Source organism: Melanaphis sacchari, unplaced genomic scaffold, assembly GCF_002803265.2.
Source record: "Melanaphis sacchari strain LSU unplaced genomic scaffold, SCAv2.0 Contig44_pilon_pilon, whole genome shotgun sequence".
Classification (NCBI taxonomy): Eukaryota; Metazoa; Arthropoda; class Insecta; order Hemiptera; family Aphididae; genus Melanaphis; species Melanaphis sacchari.
Window position 1 is genome coordinate 1334405 of NW_020271295.1, and position 22048 is coordinate 1356452.

At 24.2% G+C, this 22048-nt stretch overlaps 1 protein-coding gene across 1 annotated transcript in view; it reads right to left on the reverse strand.

The window, feature by feature from the left end:
- The window catches only part of LOC112597916 (putative mediator of RNA polymerase II transcription subunit 26), an 85542-nt gene that overhangs the window by 42842 nt on the left and 20652 nt on the right, over nt 1-22048 (reverse strand). Inside the window, exons 3-4 of the mRNA XM_025344151.1 lie at nt 13025-13211; nt 4739-4956 (exon numbers count right to left, since the gene is read on the reverse strand). Coding sequence (XP_025199936.1) covers nt 4739-4956; nt 13025-13211 — 405 coding nt within the window. The remainder of the gene's footprint in view (nt 1-4738; nt 4957-13024; nt 13212-22048) is intronic.

Genomic DNA, 22048 nt, shown 5'->3' on the forward strand with positions numbered 1-22048 from the left:
AATACTATAAAAAAAATTAAATGTAAAATTAATAACGATGAATTAACTCAACCAATAATAGCCGTAATAATATGATTACTATATTAATTATAGCATTAAACACAAAAGCGGCTTATTTTTGCAGTCTGATATTATAGTGATTGGATCAATAAACTATATATATATATATAAATCATTGAATTTTAAGCAGTGTGATAGTTTATCTAAGTTGAACTTCAATAGTTATTTCAAGGTATAAGTTTATTTATAGTTGCAATATAAATGGCTGTACTTTAATAACATTTTACCTATTATTGTCGCAGTAGACAAAACTACATAAGAACATATTTATGTAGTATATTGTACCTTATGTCCTTCCAAGTTAAACCCATTTTTATCCAACAATAATTTATCAAAATAATGTTAGATAACAATCATAACATGATTAATTAAATTGAATTAAAACAAAAGCCGAAATTCACTATAATATTCTTCTTACAACAAAACTTGCATGTTATAGGTAAATATTTTGTATTGCCAACTTGTTATTTGTGGACCCAATAATTAATTCCGTGTAATTATTTTACACGCCAGAGATTACTAGAAAGTTGAAATGGGTTTATTATTATTGTTTTACCTAATATACTGCTAACATAATTTAATTTGAAAAAATGTAGGTATTTATTATCATTTTATTATATTATACACTACCTAATTGTTAAGGTAACTACTCGTAAAAAAAAAAAAAAAAACTATCAATCAACCAATCCTAATGTAGTATATTATGATATATTAACTTAGTTACTTTATACAAAACTTAATTAATTAAGTTTTAAATTTAAATTTTATGCACTTACTTCTTATTACTATATAGGTTTATAAAATGAATCTACTGTAGGTTTCTAAAGGTCTTATAACTATAAAGACCAACTACGCATTGATAATAATAATAAAAAAAAAGTATGATAGTCTGATATTTGTAAAATAGTATAAAATAACTATAGTTTCATCAATTTTACATACATATAGATATAAGTTATAAACCCTATAAAAAAATCCAAATAAAAATATATAAGAAAATCAATTAAAAATGCATGTCAAATTATTATTGTTAACAATGTTAACCACAATAGTTTGGAAAAAAATCTTATTTAATATTTGTTTTTTAATTTTTTGAATTTTAAATATTCCATTAATCATAATACTTAGACTCTGTAAAGTCTATATTCAAATCAACGGTTATCTTACCGTTGGTTACTAATTTACTATGTAGTCGAACAATGTAATTTATCTTAATATCTAACAGTATACAAGTGATCTTTTAGTAAGGGACACAATAACAACATTGTATGGTAGTTTCACACTTCCACATATTATCGGAAATTTGAAAAACTTGATAAACATAACGCCAAAAAATACAAAGTAATCGTGGAGATAAAGACATCATGCTTTAGTTTAAAAAAATATTCATACTACCGAACTATATAGGTAGGTAACATATCGAAATATCGAAGATCACAATTTTATTTACATCAGTCAATCAGTGTCAATTTTCCTAAAGAGGAAATAGTGAATCAAGATTCATTTTTTTGACAAGAGTTGCTTATCTAGTGTAATACAGATAATTTTATTTCACCTTATAAATATTATAACAAGTATTATTCATTATCATAATGCACTGACCGAATATGAAAAGCAATCGCAAAAACCTTCCTTTTTTAATTAGAAAGTGTTTTCTTAGTACTTTTATAAAATTACATTCATAAACACTTGTAAATAATTTATACTCAAGTACGCCTATGCAGGTTTAAAATTAATAAATAGTTTATTAAATACTTTTTTAATGTATTGATACTTGAATCATTTTTAAAAATAACTTTCATGATATTGAATTTTAAGGCAAAAAAAAACAAAACACAGTAAATTAGATTTCACATGATGTGTAATTTTAACTTAATGTGGGGTTAAAACAATATTAACCATTCGGCACTCAATATTATAAGTATAAATTAATTAATTAATACATTAATAATCAGATTTAAAATTGTATAACTTTATTTAGTGGTAATATTATTTTGTAGATAGGCTATTCCAATTATTCTAAAAATTTTTACACTTTTCAATCTTTGAGGATTTATTTAATTCTAAGCCTAAAAGATTCTAAAAAATACAGGTGATTTAATAATAAAATTTACTAACCTTTTAAAATGTACCCAAAATGTATATCTTTGTAATTTTATCTTTCGTTTATATAAATTATATATTTTGATTGTTATAAAATTGTAATAAATAGTATTGTTAGAAAAATCAGCTCTATAATTCAAATTACTTATTTTTATTAATTGTATGTATAATTTTTAATTGATCAGTGAACAAATACTTATTGAAGTACATACTACGCACATTATAAGTAGGAACCCATAGAGTTCCCACAAAAAGACAGAGTACAAGGACCCGAATTTTTAGGGGCTTGCTAAAATGAGTTTGTAATTTTTTATATATCTATTACCTATAAGGACTATACGTTAAACATTTTATGGTTATATACGACGTATATATAATTTTATTTTTACTTGTGAAAAATGTCTTACAATGCCCGATATCTAGAAATTATCATGTTTGATACGCCGTAGTATTGTAATTTTTATAGCTCCTTAGCCAGATTTAATCAATATTGTCAAATACAAATAACAAACATATTACATATTTGCTACCGTTAATTTTATTCGTTATATTGTATTATATTATTTTATTGCATTCTTCGTTCATTTTAACACAAATAATATAATGATATATAATCGGGTGCTCTAAAACGAAGAAAAAAAATTATTAAAAAAAATAGCAAAAAGCAAAGAGTGATTTTATCACACAAATTTTTTAATTAATTTTGGAGACTGATATGCGTGTTACTAAAAATTTAACAGTGCCAGATACAGACCCTGTGATTATCGCTGACATGGATGAGACTAATATTGTTTTCCTGCGTAATATTAATTCTAATTTACGTAAAAACGAAAAAGAAACATTAATTGCACCGACATTGGTGATATCCATAAATTTAAAGGACTCGTTAATGTGACCAATTTCCAGTAAATCTCTTACTAACTTTATGGTTTATTCGAAATCATCAAATAATCGCCTATAATTTCTTCGAAATAAGTTAATATAAAGTAAAAAGTAAAAAAGTAAATCTTTATACTATTTTCCTTGTAATATATTCATTATTCGACAAAGTAAAATCAAAAAACACTTTTTTTTCCTTTATTTTTTTAATATAAATTATACTAATACATTCAAAATGCTTATTATTTTTTATTTTTAATAATTAAATAAATATTAACATAAATATTAATTTGAACAATGTCTTATCTGATATTTCACCTTCGAAATAAAATAAAGTATGGTATCAAGCATATATTTTATGAACACATTATTTTAATTTTCTAAACCTATGTTTATAATACCCAACTAAAATATATACAATATACATATATATTTTTTTCAACATTATGTTTACGATAACCTATTTTAAACTTGCTGATAACTTTACTGTAGCTCATAAACCTATGTGGCTGTGTCTGGTAATTTTCAATTTGTTTTCCTTGTACTGAGTGGGTCAATGCCTTTCAGGATCCCAGTTTACTTGTTTTAGCTGTATAATGGTTTACCAAGACAAAATATCATAACCCACACTATGTATACTAATTTAATATCAATGTATTTATCTTTGAATACAAGGAAAGTAGGAAATAGTATTAAATTAGATTAAATCTTTCATCTTAGTTTTCTTAAATTACAAAGAAAAAATTATTAATTTTTTCTTTTATTAAATAAAATAGTTCAATTTTAAAGTACATATTATATACAAATAAATCATTTACTGATAAAAAATCGTTATCCAAATATATTAATGTATTTTTAAATTTAATTTTATTAATAACTTAATTTTGTTACTTAAAATTTAATTTTCTATAATAAAATAAATGTATAATATAAGTCTATAAATAAAAAAAAATATGCTAGTTAGTTTATTTATTTATAACTGTAAAAAATTCAGTCATATAGAAAAATTAATTTTAAAGAGAGTTTCTAGACATGCCAACACTATGAAATCTAATTAATGATATTTAAAGTTTTTGAACAATGGAAATTTTGTTATACTTTGGAAAAAACCCCATAAAAAAAAGGCACGTGGTGAATTAAATTAGGAATGATTACCTTAACTGAAAATTAAATGGACCATAGCACTTTACATACCTAACCAAAAATCGTATGTTTATATACATTGAATATTGTCTACCTGAATAAAATATACTAAAAATCATACATTGATAAATTTATGCCGAAAAATATTTAAGTATTTAGAATTCGCTGTAATATTGTGCATTTAATTTTATTTTGAAAACCATCACGTGAAACTAACTTACAGCAGTGGTAATATTACATTTTAATACCATATTTTGACCTTCTATTATTTTGTTTATTAAATTTAAAAATATAAATTTTTATTACTGTTCACTTTTGCTTATTATGATGAGTAATAATATTTAACGATCTTGAGCATATACAAAAAAACTCAAAAATATACGATAAAAATATAAATAATCGAATTACTATACTTTAGTATAGTAATGGACGACGCCCTAAAATAGGATTGAAAAAAAAATCATAACTTTTGGCAAAAATTAGAATTATTTTAGTTTCGGTCATAAGAAATTATCTTTAGGTAAATTTATAATAAAAACTCTAATGCACTTACCTAAAGATGCGTCGTACGTATTCATGTATTCAGATGTCATGAACTGTGAAACTAACGCCGTTTTTCCGACGCCAGACTCGCCAAGAAGCACCACTCTGTACTTGGGTATCTCTTCAGCGACGCTAGACTCTCCAGAACTTAGATCGTTATAACTGCTATTTCCACCACAACACGAACCGTCAAAAGGTGATATTCCGCTCAGGTTACTAGGACTATGTCTAAAAATAAAATCATAATTGGTTAAGAAAAATAAAAATTAACAGATTTTTAATGTCGAGCGCAAGTCATAATCGTGTCAATCAATTGTGTATACGAAAATATTCAATATGTAATATATTTCATAAATTTCATGAAATATATCAAAAAGAAATTGCAAGCGTCTCGACTACTTCTTTCATGCGTATAACGTACGTATATTATCAGTTATCACTATAATCCTATATCTCCTGAAACACCAGAAACACCCATGGGAATTTTACATCTCTACACCATATAATATATATATTATATATACGCCGCGTGTTGCGATTACGTTACTGTGGTTGAACGAAATTGATTAATGTACGTTTATGTTGATTACCACATATTACATTTTTTCTTGGCGCTGGTTTTATTTGGAACTAATTAAGATATTGTCAATACAGTAATTATTACATTTTTTTTAATACAAAAAATGTTAACCAACATAAAATTTGTATTTTTATAATTTACAAAAACCCTAAAATAAAATTGTTGTCATTAAATATGGTGAAACAAACGAACCGTTTAAGAAGCATCTCCGCGATTCAAGAATTATGGATAAAAGTTAATTTCGATCTTTTATGCCATATAACCTATTTGATTAAACTATATTACATTATACACACACATAATAATATATGAAGTGTTGACAGTTAATAATATGTAATAATATGATAAATAAAAAATCATTTGAATACATCAATACGTATAATTATAGTATCCAAAGGGGAATGAAATTACATTTTCAGTATGTTTGGTAATAGGATTTTATAAAATAATAATTCATCTATAGGCACTCCCACGGATATATACATTATAAAATAATTTAAAATTATTAATTACATTAAAAAATAATCAATTATTTAATATATTCTAGGTACCTTTAAATAAACAATTAATAATAAAAACAAAATATTTATTTTCAAGTAAATATAATATAAACATGTAAAATATTTTAATTTTTGATTCAATTAATACTTTAGTAAATTCATATCATAAAAGTTATTACCTTTTAAAATATTATGGTATAGTGTTTATTTATAAATTGTAAAATAGCAAGAATATTAAAGTGAACAATATAAACCTTTCTGATAGATTAAATTTTAAAAAATATTACCTATTATAATATGTATTAGTATCATCATAAAAAATAAAATAAAACTTAGCACTTCAAAAATATTTTCTACTCAATAAATTTTAAAATTTTTAACTAACACTATTTAGCCCCATCTTTAGTATAATATTAAAAATACCAATATGAATATTGTAAGTAATATTAATTATAATTTATACTTAGAAATCAATGATATAATTTTTGTTAACATATAATTTCCATTACTAATATATTATATATAGTATCAAAAAATCAATGTTAAGTATATTGTATTATTGAAAATAAAGTTTTATTTTTAAAATTCAGTTTGAAAGCTTTTTCTTTAATTTAATAATTAATTTAAAATAATATGTACTAATGTATATAATTTTTAATTAAAATTTAAATGTATCAACAGCAAAAAATCATTTTTTGTATAACTATGTGTATTTAATCTCTATAATATAATTAAAATTCTATAATATATTTAAATAACAACCCATCTCCTCAAATAAATTAATAAATCGCTTTAAAAAAATGTATAATACTATAAAACTGTAACTTCTGTTATATCGAGACCAGAACAATATATAAGAAAAACTGTAAAAGTATTTATACATATTTTGTCAGTATATTAATGCTTCTTTTACCATTTTATTATTTTTAATCAATATCTTTTATAGTTAACCATTTATAAGAAATATTTCCCATAATAAATTATCTGTACTTAAGAAGTCTTTTTTATCGATTAATAATCAATTTAATCTTATTTTCAAAAATTATACAGTACTTAATAACTTAAGATTTTTTTTATTTTCAATTTAAATAATCTGCGGCTCAGTAACCATTAGATAATATTCATGAGGTTTAATTATACATATGTATAACATCTAAATGTAAGAATGCACAAATTATAATCAAAAATTTATTTAAAATTTAAATACTAGATAATACGTCGGTAAAAGTTATATTTTGTTGAGTAGATTAGCGACGATGATGAATTTGATCGAGGCTGAAATATAGTTGTGGCCCTGTTTGAATGATAAAATAAGTGATTTAGGAAGCATCCATCCAGATTTTACATTGTATGAAAAATTAAAAACTAGTGTGTGTTCGAAATCCATGTATCGCGAGTTGATAGCGATCGTTTTACTTCGTATTCGAATGCGATGTATGGAAACCACTTACTTCTCTTTACTTTATATTATTTTATATTATTTTAAAATGCCTAAAATATAATTTAATTTTCGTATTTGTTAATACACATTTAAGTTGCTTATTATTTATTAAGCAATATAATTAATTCATCAATTATCAATTAATATTAATTTTCAGTTAATTTTAATATTTTAGCATTTTTATATGTTGTATTATGGACTTAAAAAAAAAAAAAAAATGTTTAGCTGCATTATATATTTTGATATTTTAGTAATTTTAATTGCATATTTACAAATCTATTTTAAAGATTTTTAATGCAACAAGTTCTAATCCCTAAATTTATTACCGTATATACTATTTAATTAATATGATTTATTAAACAAATTTTATGATAACATTTTGATAATGATATTTTAAAGCAATATTAACTTATTTAAGCTGTTGAAAGTTATTTTTAATTTTTAAGCTATTACAAATTATTTTATTCGTTTGTAATAAATTGTATTGGTTTTCTGATGTAATATATTTATATATGTTATACGAGTATTACAATATCAGTCAATTTACAAAATGTTTTTCCTTATTTTAAGCTTTTTAGGTCAATCGTTACTTCTTCCACTATGCCTCTTCATGCAGTCTTTTCCATGATTTGTTCACTGTTCTCTATCTCTTAATTCTAGGAGTTTGAGGTATTCCCAGACTCAGCACTCCACCGTTTCTGAATTGTTCTCTTGGTATTTTTTTGTCTAGTTTGAGACATTGTTAGCCCTCCACTCTCCAAAGATGTATCTGATTTAGCTTATATTTATATTTTAGTAACTCCTATCACGTGTAGCTTATAAAATATGGTCTTTAGCTCTGCATTTATTCCTTATTCATCATTTGATGTATTTTTTTCTTTAGTAACAATAGAGTTTAACGTAACATTTTTTCTTTCAAATACCATTAATTTATTTTCACCCAAATTTAATGATGCCTACGTTCTACGTACATACAATACAAATGAGCACTTTACATAGTTTTATTTTCATTATTTTGGATAGTAACAACTTTGACATAAATAATGGCATTAGTGAAAAATAGCCTCTATTTTATACCGTTAATTTCTTCGAAGCTATTTGTTTGTTGATTAATATTAATTCCGGGGTATTTACAATTAGATACCTTTTTAAAGGTAAAGTCTCCAACTGCTTAAAATACTTGTAAATACATTTTTCCTTTGATTTATTTTTAAAAATTTGATTTTTTGGTCATTAACTAGCAAGCTTCCAATATTTTTGTCCACTTTATATTTATTTTTCAGCTATTTATCTTTAAAAATTATTCAGTTTCTTATAAATTTGGAAATACTACCAAGAAATATTTTTTTGAACAAATATTGTTATAAAAATTGAAATATTTTAAAATGGTTACCTGCAATATTTTATGAAACCATAATAATTGAAAACCATTAATGGAAGTCGTTGTAAAAACTTATGTAAATAATTTCAGATTTTAGTTTTGGTAATGTATTGATAATGGTTGACCGCATCCTATTATACTAGACATACTGTATCTAAACATTTCAGAAATTATTTTAGAACAGCTAAAATACAATATACCACGTATTAATAATATGCCGAGGTTATGAAATATATGATAGGATATGAAAAAAAATATAAATATGTAATATTATATATCACTCCTGCTCATATCTTGTGAAAATATTTAATTACCACAGAATGAACACAACTATGCTTAACGGTGGTGTAATTAATAATATAATATAATTTTAATTACATGAATAAAAGCTGTGATATTGCGCTACAGTTCCTGTAAACCGGCAAGTTTATTATGTTGGATTTGACACAGGATTTTAACTTTTAATTAAATATATTCAGTTATATGCATACATGTTAATACTAATTACGAATACATTCGCTTATTCCAACTATCAATCAAACCTAAGACATAATAATTTAATAGTAGGAGAGCTGACAGTAAATTAATGCAATTGCTTAAACTGTCAGAATCGGTTTAAGGGAAAAATGTCTGATGTTTATCGTCTAAAGCAAAACTACAGAAAAAAAGAAAAATGCAAGAAAAAGGAGTTTTAGAAAGAGCTTAATGTTGCACGTTTCTATTTCATCTAATAAAACAAATTGTTTTGTTCAATCTATTAGAAAGAATTTCAGCAACATAATGAAGACATTTCTTCAACATTAACACGCAAATTAATAGAGTAATACTCGACCGATGCGATATTCAACATAAATTTAAAGTAATTTGACATAGTATTATAAAAATATTTTTTAATAAAAAAAAAAAAAAAAAAATCTTAGGAATAAAATTAAATGACATTTACTAATAATAAGTATATAAGTACTCGTATTAGTAAAAAATTTAAATAATTAGAGAAAACTATTTAAAAAAATATAATCAATAAAAAGTAAAGTTATGAAGTTAAAAAGGAAAAAGTATTTAAAAAAATCTACTTTTGTATGACTAAACATACAAATGCAAAACATAAATATAATAGTGTTATAAATTAAAATATTATTCACCTTACTATGCAACTCTGTGTAATAAACATAAAATAGAAATCGACCGTTACGGTTACAAAATATATATTTTTCTTATAATTTTATTGTCAATTACAAACAAATAACATAAAATATATTATTTCAAAAATTAAATTTGTACACACAGTAGAACCTCGTTTAATCATCACTCAATTGACCGTCACTCTCTGTTATCCGTCATCGGTCACCGTCGAAAAACAATCTTAGAAACGCCAATTAACTACTCAGAAGCAGAAGCAATGTTATCATTGATTGGTTTGAAGTGCAAAAGGAGGCAAATACAACGTAGGTCTTACTTCGTAAAATACGATACATGTCCGCTTAAAAAGCTCGTGCCGTAAAAAAATTACATAATATTATATATTATTAGTATATATTTTTTATAACATATTATTATTGTCTACGAATCACATTTTAAAATATATACGTTTATTGAAAAATTTCTGTTAACTGTCTATTCGATTAACCGTCATTGTCCCGGCCCCGACACTGACAGTTAAACGAGTTTCTACTGGAATTGTTTTTAATACATTATTTAATTCTGAAAACATATTATTAATTTCATTTTTATGATAACATTATACTCATACACTTTAGTATTCATGGATTATAACTTATAATATATACTCGTATTATTTAATAAATTATTATTAATAAAAATATTTTTATTATTAAAAAATATACCCAATTAATTGGCTCAGAACAGTTATTTTAGAAAAATTTACAAACAAAAATAAAATATGTAACAACATATGCTTAACTAAAACTTACATTTAATAGATATTGATACATCTAAATAAATGATTATAACCTGAATAAATTTTCATTTAAAAAATTTATGTTTTTTATTGAATTACCTAAGATTAACATTACATTAATCGAAGCGAATAGACTATAATTTTGACGATAAATAGGTGTATAAAACATATAAAACACACGAATATTAGTTTGGAGAATGTTAGAAGGTATTTGACTAAATAATTCATGACATATAATTAAGGGATTAAGTAACTTGTATAGCCAAGTCACATCAAATAGTTCCCTTTTTTTAAAAAAACCCTTGATACTATATTCTCTAGCTAGCTGCTCAAGTGTAACGTTGGTCTTGTTGGTCCTAAAAGCAAGTACTCTCAACAATCGATTTGAACTCATTCAATTTTATTCATTAATCTAGTTTGATGAGAATTCCATATAAATGAACCATACTTCAAGTTAGAATGAACTAGGGTGGAATATAATATTTTGAAACATTTAGGATTTTTAAATTCTGATTAATTACGTCTTATAAAACCGAATACTCGAAAAGCTTTATTACACATCATAATTATGTAGACATGTAATTATTAAAATATAAATCATTAGACAGTAAAATACCTATATTATTAATTAATTTAGGTTACAGTAGTTAAATCTGAATTATTAATTTTATATTAAAAGTACATATTTGATTAACGTTGTGAAAATGAAAAAGTTCAAAAATATGATCTATCAAAAACATTTCACTTTTCATTTAATTTTAACTAGGCCGTTCAAATTTTCTGATTACAAAATTATACAGGCTTATAATTATATTTTGAATCCCATTATTCTTTGAAATATCTAATAAAAATATTCTATATATCTATAGTTCTAATATAAAAAATGCTTTGAGATTAAAGGTTTTGTGTACCGAGGTTATTAATCTCTGAGGATAAAAATATTCTACTATTATGAAAAAAAAAATATATATTACAAATTATTTTTATATCATTGTATTAATAAAATGTGTATACAATAATATGGTATATTAAACATAATAATTATAATAAATTCCTTATTTATAACTTTTGACATTTCTGGAATCTTTCGCATGACATGCTTAAGACATACTAGTCATAACTAGTAGTAACAGTATAATTGAAAAAGATTTTTCATCAAACCATTCACTTTGAAAAAATTCTATATCAATTTAAATATAGCTCTAACCCTTTTAATAAGATTCTATATTATATGGTACCATTTCAAAATAGAATTAATACATTCTATAACTGTAAAATATTTACTTTTTAATTCGCTTTTGAATAGTTATTGATTCCTTAAAATGCAATCAAAACTTAACAAAATTACAGTATATAACTTTCTTAAATAAATAAATCAAATTATATATAGTACCAAATTATTTAAAATTTTTGAATTTAATAATGCGTCTCATCATTTTATAATCAATATCCCAACCGATATATAAGTAGAACCATTTCATTCTCTAGTTCATGCAGACTCGTGAGAAATCATTTCTGGGATTATCATTCAGTATTATTCTAATAAATTTCTGAATACTACCAAAAACCGAAACAAAAGCAATAACGTTAGAGGCACACATGGTTATAATAAATACTATTAAGTCGTAATAAATTATATAGAATATTCAATTGTATTTACGTATATTAGTCTATATAATATAGAATTTATATCAAAATAGCGTTTTTATTACAAAAACATAAATATTGAACAGAAAAAACACTTATACGTTATCTGATATATTTATAATAATTCTAAGGTATTATTGATTGTATAATATTAAATTTACTTACCTGCAATGGAAAATCAAATCAAGTTGTAGAAAATAGATTAGAAACAACCAATATAGTATATCAATGAAAAAAATAAATGGGTTTTGACTGTGATAACATTATTAATGATTATATAGAAACAAATCGTTATTATTTCCGACAATACAAACGATATGCAACGTTGCGTATGAAAAAAAATGCTGTGATTTCGTTATGCTTCGCTTCTCACGAGTTGCCTTACTTAAATCTATCAATAATAAAACATTGCTAGAAAATTTGTAGTTATTACAATGTGTTTCATTTATAATTAAAAATAAATTATTTTAAGTTTTAATTTTGAAGGATTTGATAATATCTACTGTAATTTTTTTTTTACCTTTCCTTCGATACTATTTTAAATTTATATTAAAAATATACACCTTAAAATCTATCATAGTAGGAATTAAGATTTTTAATCTATGAACTACACCTGTTAGACAATTCTATTATTTATATAACTATAACCATATTCATACATTCTATAAGTTTCAAAGTTCATTACTATAATTACTACTAAATAGCCATTATAGTTCTGCTCTACCAATATAGACACTTATTTTAATAATGAATTAAAATTATTAAAATTATTAGATTATAATTTAAACTATATCATAATTTAAAATATATATATAGATATAATATTCACTTGCTAGTTGTTGAATTGACGCTGGTATTACTTCTGGATCTTCTGTTTATAATACTATCTCCACAATTTACCACACCTCCTTTGTTAGTTATACTAAAAGTACGAAGTCGATACAACTCATCTCCAAATCTTGGATTGTATGGTTTTTCTGGAAGACTGCAAACACGGGGCCTTACATGATCCGGAACTGAAAAAATTAGTATTATTTATCATTATATTACATTAATATCATCATGATTTAAGATTAAAATAAACACAACCAATGACTAATGTAATATAAATACATTAATCTTCTTTAGTATATTAATATTGCAACTAAAATATTTAACTTTAGTACGACACCGATATCTTTTTTATCCCATTATTTAATTTACTCAGTAAAATCCATGTCAGTTAGCTATGTAAAGAGAAAAAATATGTTGATGTATGATGTTCATAAATAACTTAAAAGTGTGTATAAATTCTATTGCGTCTTACTGTCAAAACTAAATGAGAAATAAGTACACTATCTCAAAAATTATTATTTTAAAAGAATATTTTCAAGAAAAAAAAAATGAATTTTATGTATTTAACATTCACGTTTTACGTGTACTAGCTGGTATTTAGTACTTCATATAATACGTGAAATTAGAAAAAAATTTTACTTTGTATAAATCGTAAAAATTAAACAAATTAAATATTTTAAAGAAGAAAATTGATCTTTTTTTTTTTAATTTATTTTAAGAAGTGTAAAGTGATCCAATATTTTTGACATAAGGGTTTTGCCGTCTAATAATTATTCTAATACCTGTGGATTTAGATCATACCTATAAACATAATGACAATAATCCTCTTAAACGTTTAATAAATATATATTATCATCAAACTGTATTCAATAATTAAATTATTTTGTATGATAGTATTCAAAATAAAAATAAATAATGAGAAAAAATACTTAAATACGTTTTTGTCAAGAAATTATAACTTTTTAAACGTAAGAAAGTATTCTTATTAATTTTAAAATAATTTTACTATCTTTAGTATTGTTTTATGTTTAAAGAAATGAAAATGCCGCTTAGTTAACAACAAACGCAGCATTATAATAGGAATGATAGATATTCTATAGTTTGAGCTAAATTATAATATGCTATATTCCGTACTATCTATTTTTATTATTTTTATACAATAAAATATTTCCAACTTGGACTATCTAAATATAATAAATCAAGCTCTCTAATACATTACATTACTAGTACCCTTTTCCTAAACTGAAGATTTTAAAATTAACCATTGTCCTTATTGTCGTTTTCGTAAGTACATAAAAAAATGGCAATATATTAAGTTATTTAATATTTCATCAAGTAAGTTTAAGGTTTCTTTTGATATTCCACAAGGCGGAATTCATCCCCACTATTATTTAATTTTTTTGTTAACTCAATCTTCGGAAATGTCCCATCGGTTCATTTATTTCTTTATGCTGATGATGCGAAGTTGTTCTCCCGTATATCTTTCAATATTTGATTATGACCTCTTTCAATCATCGTTCAATAATTTTGTTAACATGCAGGTGTCACGCAATCGGCCTTACTCTCAACTCTGATAAGTGTAAAATCATATCATTCTCTATATTATGGACTCTCATTGATTTTATTTATACTTATAATGACTCGCTCTTAAATTGAATCTCCAAAGTAAAAAATCTAGGTATAATATATACTTCTATACTTTCTTTCAGACCTCATATTGGCTATATCCCTTGGATCTTACGTCTTCCAAGGTTTCTACGTCGCCATACAAAAAACTTAAATTCAGCACCTTGTTTAAAAATGCTTTATTACGCTCTTATACGTACAACTCTTGACTATGGCTTGATCATTTGGAATCCTTATCTTCGAACTGAAATAAAACTAGTTGAACGTGTACTTAATTGTTTTCTTAGCTATGCTGACTTTCTATTAAAAATTGATCATTCCCAACATTTTTATCAACCAGTCATGTATGCTCTGAATCTCTTCTATCTTGAGGACAGGCGTCTAAGGGCCGATCATATCTTCTTACCAAAATGTATTCAAAGTAAAATGTATGCACCACGACTCCTTGAACGTAAAAGCCTTAAATTGGTGTTTACATCAATAAAATAAAATAGATAGGTGAGTTCGTAAAAATAAAAACCAATTACAGTACCTATGCAATACTTTTTTTTTATCAACACTGGCATTTTATTTATCTACGAGTACAATTTAACAACAAAAATCTAAATAAAATTTGTCTTCAAAGTTTAAAATATAAAAAAATTTAATGCGAAATGCACTAAAAGTCATGTGAACGAAATTGTAATTGAACTTTATTATCTTTTCATCTATATATGAAAAAAAAAATAATAATAAACAAACAAATACATCAAAATTACTGTCTTATTGAAAATTAAAAATTACTAATGAAATTATCATTATGTATGATTGATTCTATTAAAATGTGATTTAGCATAAATAAATATATTGAACATAATAGCAAAATATTAATTTTTATGCTCTATTTAAATAAAAATTCTTCTTTTTTTGTATTAATTAAAGCTGGCATTTTATTTTAGAGAATATTATTTAGAATATATAAACACGAGAAAACCGATATCATTTAATAGTCGTTAAAGTCAGATTAACATATTTGGTTACAAATTAATACACACTTAAACATATTTGTTATAATTTTAAGTAATAATAACAATGCAATGGATCTATCCTAATATAAAAACATTAAATAATAATAATATACTATATTAATGTAAGTATATGAATAAAACAAGCAAATAATAATAATAATAATAATAAACATAAATTATAAGCTACATTATTATTATTAACCCTCTAACAAAACTGAATTCTAAGAAATTTTTTTCTGTGAATATATAAATTGTAAATAATATTATATTTCCTAATAATATATTTATAGCATGAATTTAACCTACATTACGGCTCACGAGTCATGGTGACCTACGTACATAATGTATCCTTGAGAAAATAACTATTATCAGTGTAAATAGAAATTACTCTATGATTTACACGACAGAACATATTTTACAGGTTTATCAGATATTATATTGTCAATACACGAAAAAACATATATATTAAGAATATATTTAATGTTTTTTTTTAGTTGAAACGTATGCATCTATTAAATTAAAGAAGACTCGTGAATTAGCTACTTAGCTTAGCACTCAAATTTATAAGCTTTTTAATAACGACTCTTGGGTTTCACAAGTTATATTTAATTATTGACGACGATCTGAAATTATAATATTTTGTGTGTGAGTCTAAACGATTTAATAGTTCAATACAATAAAATCTTTTTCTTTATTTGTAAGCTTCTTAAATATATACAAAAATATGTACATTCATCGTTCAGAGATAATGAAATAATAGATTAATAAAATAATTTGAACTATTAAGCTAAAATCTGTTTTGTCAAAAACAATCGATATTAATACTAGAAAAGTAGATAGTTATTCTTTTTTGTTGAGTTTTAAACGTGTTAGCTTCAAAAATGACTCTGCAAACAGGAAAAATTCACGAAACTTTTTTTGTTTGATTTCAGAGTTACTTTTTATGGTGGCCAAATATAAATTAATATGTTTTAAATATTTAAAACTTAATTAAAGTCGATTTTTAATCACACATCATATAGATGTTGTAATACATATACTAACATGATCTTATTATTATCATTCAAATGGGTTTTCGTATAATATTTGTTTTTCGACGGCTACTTATCAGTATTTGGCAGTATTGCGACTATAAAAAAAACTAGTGTGTATGTAGATTACCGGGTTCGGAATAATATAAAAATGATATGATGTGTATAGATACATTATGATAAATAAAATACTAAATTATAGTAGACGTCTCTACAATAATAATAAATGATATTTTTCGGTAGAAAATAACGCAAAAAAATATATTTTTCCAAAATTATGATAATAAACACAGATACAAGTTACGATAGTGATTATACTGACTAGGTCACTGGGACACGAATATAATAATAATAAAATATTACCGGGATACTGGCTGACTAATAACACAGTTAGGTGTCGATTGACGGTGGTGAAGACTTCCAAACGGGTCGGTGGGGTGTACGTCACTATGTCACACGCGACAATGCGTCAAAACGGACGAAACGAAATAGCGAAGCGCTCGCATAAATACTACGAAGGTAGTTTCGGCATCGAAAGGTGTTTATCATATCGATAGCCAAACGATGATCTCACGACTCGGCCCTCTCAATCCGAATTCCAGACCTTTAAAATAAAGTAGTCTACACACAGAATGAACAAATTTGAGCGGACGAGTGTGTAACAAAAAACAGCCACACGTGAGACAAAAAGAACCGTACGAATTTCCGGGATGACCGCGGACGTGGACTCGACGACGAACGACACTCACCAGTATCTCGTATGATAATGAACCGGACGGACACCGTCAGCGGTAGCCACCAACAGTCACAGCCAATAACACGGAAAGCTGTCAACAAATCGCGTGTGCGAGTCGTAAACAATATGGTTTATTATAGTACATGATCATTGATCATATCTACCAATTTGTGCTGTAAATAATATACTAGTAATAAACGTTACACAATATCGAATTATACATTTATACTAGACATCAAACATTAATGACTCATATCGTTCGATCGAAATAGGATTTGTTGAGATTATGTAATAATAATTTAAGTTATACTATGTAATTTACCAATTCACGAGTACAAAGGTAATAATGCATGAATAAAATTTAAACTGTTTTTAAATTATATTAACTATTAATACGTAAAATGTATATGCAAAATACTTATAAAAGTTTCAGCTAGTAGGTACCTAATCAGTATTGATTATAAATATATTACATTTAAAGATAAATGACATATTTAAAAATTCTGACTCAACAATTGAGATACAATTTATTTTATGAAATTATTATGTAGATTTTGTAATCAAAATTTATAAATACGTATAATGTATAAAATAAAATACTTAATAAGTTATAAAATAGTTTTATAAACTAAAAATTAATATTATTATAACAGCGTTCTTTATGATAATGAATATATTTATTCTAACGAATTTTCGCTGATTTTATAAATATTTTTGTGAAGAACCGTTGACATTATAATAAAATTATAACTTTAAAACAAGAATAAAATTAGCATTGGCTAAGTCTTAAAAAGTTTACTTTTAAAACAAATATAAACTAATGACTATGATATCCACAGCACACCAACGTAATATTATTCTAACATTTAGTCAAATTTTACATTTTAACAAATTAATCTAATCTCTCATTTTTTTGAATTCATGAAAACAAAATAATATAGGTAAAATAATATTCAGATAATCATACCATAATGTTTATTCAAAATATAATATATCATTCATAAGTTTGATACTTCAAGTACATTTTTATAAATCAACAAGACATCATAGGAAATTGTGTTTGAATAATATTGTACAATCTTAAGTCATGGGACATTAAACTCAAACAATAATCATCCATATATAGTATGCGATAAACCATAATATTACAAAATGCATAGGTGCTGTACCAAAAGCAAACAGTTTTGAGTTTATAAACATATTTTTCTCAATATTATAGTTTATATTACCCTATATTAATATTAATTTTTATATAACGAAATACCTTAAATAGTTAAGTACATTGAGTAAAATATAAGCGACTGATTTTTTTTTTCGAAGGTAAATAAAATATTAAGACAAATTCTTGGACATAATAACTCAAGTGGGATTTTCTTTTATGTTATCACTAACTCGTATTTTACTTGTGAGATGTTCTATACGAGCGACTACCATGATTCATTTTTATACAACAAAAGAAAACGGACCTTCGAAACACAAACGTTTATAACTCGTCATCCCAGGGTTTTATGTTTTTGTTCAAGAAAATAGTTTACAGGTGTTGTGGTTACACGGATTCCATAAAAAAAACTACATAAAATTCTCGGAGAAAAAAATAAAGAGAATCGCTTAAAAAACAGCTCTTGAAATACTGAGTTTCTCTTCGTAAAATTAAAATCAATATTAGTTTAACTCTACACCACAGCAGTTTAATATATGTATTAATGTATTACTGTAGTTATGTGAAAAACTGCAATTGAAAATAGTTTTTGTTTCTTAATACTGTTTAGGTGATGATAATTATTAAATATATTATTAAGTTACTATTGAAGTTGAGAAATTCTTGAATTATTTTTAGTCTTTAATAATTTGAAAATAAACTTACTACCTACTTGTGAATGTGATATGAATTTAATCATAGATACATTTTTCTGTTAGATTATGAGTACAGTCACATTAAAATAAATATAATATATGATTCATAATTAAAATGATGATTTAAACGGTTATAACAATACTGACTGACTAAATACAGCGCAGATGTACGAAATAAATAGTATACATATATGTGTGCATACATAATTGTAAATATACGCCCATAATTCCATTATTACAGTATTATTATGCACACTGAACATAACCGTATATTACGCAAAAATTGTGCAGTCATAAAAAAATATCTGTAAGGATGAAACGATTTAACGGTAGTGACCTATTATCTCGTCATTTAATTACCATTGTTACAAATTACCAAAAAGTTAATTACCAAAGGCCTAAATAACACACAAAGGCAGCATTTTCCATTTCGAATACAATGATACATTTATGTTTTGACAATATTATATTAACTATTATTCGAGCTAAATAGTAGGTACGGTACCTACCAACAAAACATAACTATTTGATAATATCGTTTAAATACCATTGATTTATTAATATGATTAATAATCAATGATTCATCATATTTTAGTAATAATAATATGTTTATTAACACCCATTTAAGGATAATAGAGTGTACATATTGATTATCATATCATGAACTTATACACAAAAATATATAATTTACAAATTATTTAATATCGCAAAATGATTAGTTTTAACAAAAATTGATTAATTATTATAATGAGAAAAACTTACTAATCAAAATTTAAATAAAGATACCAAATTTAAGACTCATTATCAAAATTACTAAAGCTATTATAGACCTGAATACGGCTTTTAGGTTCATTAATATTTAAAACTATACCATTGCGTGTGGAATAATTCATTTTAAGCAATCTTAGACCTGGTGTAATTATACAGCATATAATACGTATATAAATTTATTACAAATTATATTATTTATAAGTAAAGTTAGTGTAGTAAATGTACCTATATTACTTATTACTAGTAACACACACGGAATAAAATCATTTTCTGAAATACCTAAACGTATAATATAAAAATAATATAACATACAATGAATAAAAATCCATCAAATATAATGTTTCTTTTCTGATATTTTAATGATTAACTTTTAGCAATAAAAATAAATGCATTACGCGCAATATCAAAATATTATGCGAACGCGTTTATTTTTTCAATGTATAGGTATATAGGAAAAAGAAATAACGGGAAATTATATAAAATAAACTCCTATAAAAGTAACAATAAAGTACTAAAAGGGTAGATAGACATGTGATATTACTTATTAACCACTGATATAATAATACATAGATTGTAAATTATCGATAAATAATATTAAAGTAAGTTTATCAACACAGATAGATCTATTTTACGCAAAAAAAGAATCGTGAAATTATGGTAATAACAGTAATAATACGAACCTTTCCTTTAGAATTGTTTTAATAACTATACATCGTTTTATCACTAATATTTAACGTACAACATACCTAAACAATTTTAATTTCGTTGATAGTTTTTTATACGTTCCGAAAATGTATAGGTATGTGAATTATATAATTAACTGTACAACATATATGAAAATGAACAACTCATTTGTAAAATATACTCAAACGCATGAAAGTATTTGTCATAAGCTACATTGTATAACATTACTGCAATGGGAGTAGTTATTATTTTACATAATATATATAATTTATAATTATCCAGGTACATTAGATAAACAATAAATTGTTATAATGAAGATAATAGTTACTTGTATTAGAATTGTTTTTTTATCATCGATCTAAATAATTCAATAAAATCTACAAAACATTGTTATGCATTGAAAATAAAATTATTTTAACCTTTGCAGGTAATTTTAGTTATGAATTTTTTATCCGAAATCTGCGAATACATTGATTACTGATTTTTACGAAACTCCTAGATTGGTAGTGACGTGAAGAGAATTAAAAAGACATCAACATCATCACTAAAGATATGTGACTATAACACGAAGTTAATTTAACAGAAGAAAAAAATTATACTTATATTTATGTGAACTAATAAGATTTAGTGTTCATAATAGAAAATAATATTTTTATCAAAAAAAGATGTAAATAAATGAGAAATTTTGATCTGTGATATAATCTCTCAATAATAGTTATAATATAATTACACATTAAAAAAATAATAATAACCTCTATTAATAAAAAAATAAAAAACATTGCCAAATTATACCTTGATTCAAAATAATATCTCATGTTAATGAAAATGTGGTCATTTTATTAAAGTTAAGTGATGGTATTAATTCATGCATATCAAAATATACATTAAATTATTTATACAAGTATGAAAACCTCCAAGTATACTAGACCGTGCGTTTAACGTATTATATTAATTAAACCACGTCCAGTGTTTACGCCTAAAAGGTTTAACGTTATATAAGGTTCACTCTTGCAAGTACACAATAAACATCAAACACTAAGTTCAAAATGTCTATAAAACCAATAGCTCCTAACTAGTTTGGAGAACATATGACTTACAAAATTTTAACCTGACGCCCACAATAACGAGCACGAAATTTTCAGATAGTAAACGATACAAAATTAATTTACCATATTAAGCTAAACGACCTCGATGATAAGCGCGAAATAGATTCAAAGCATATGATAGACGTTAAGTCAATATCGATCACCCTAAGAAGAACATTTGGTTTCAAAAATAAACAAACTCTTACTCATCACTGTCTTATCGTA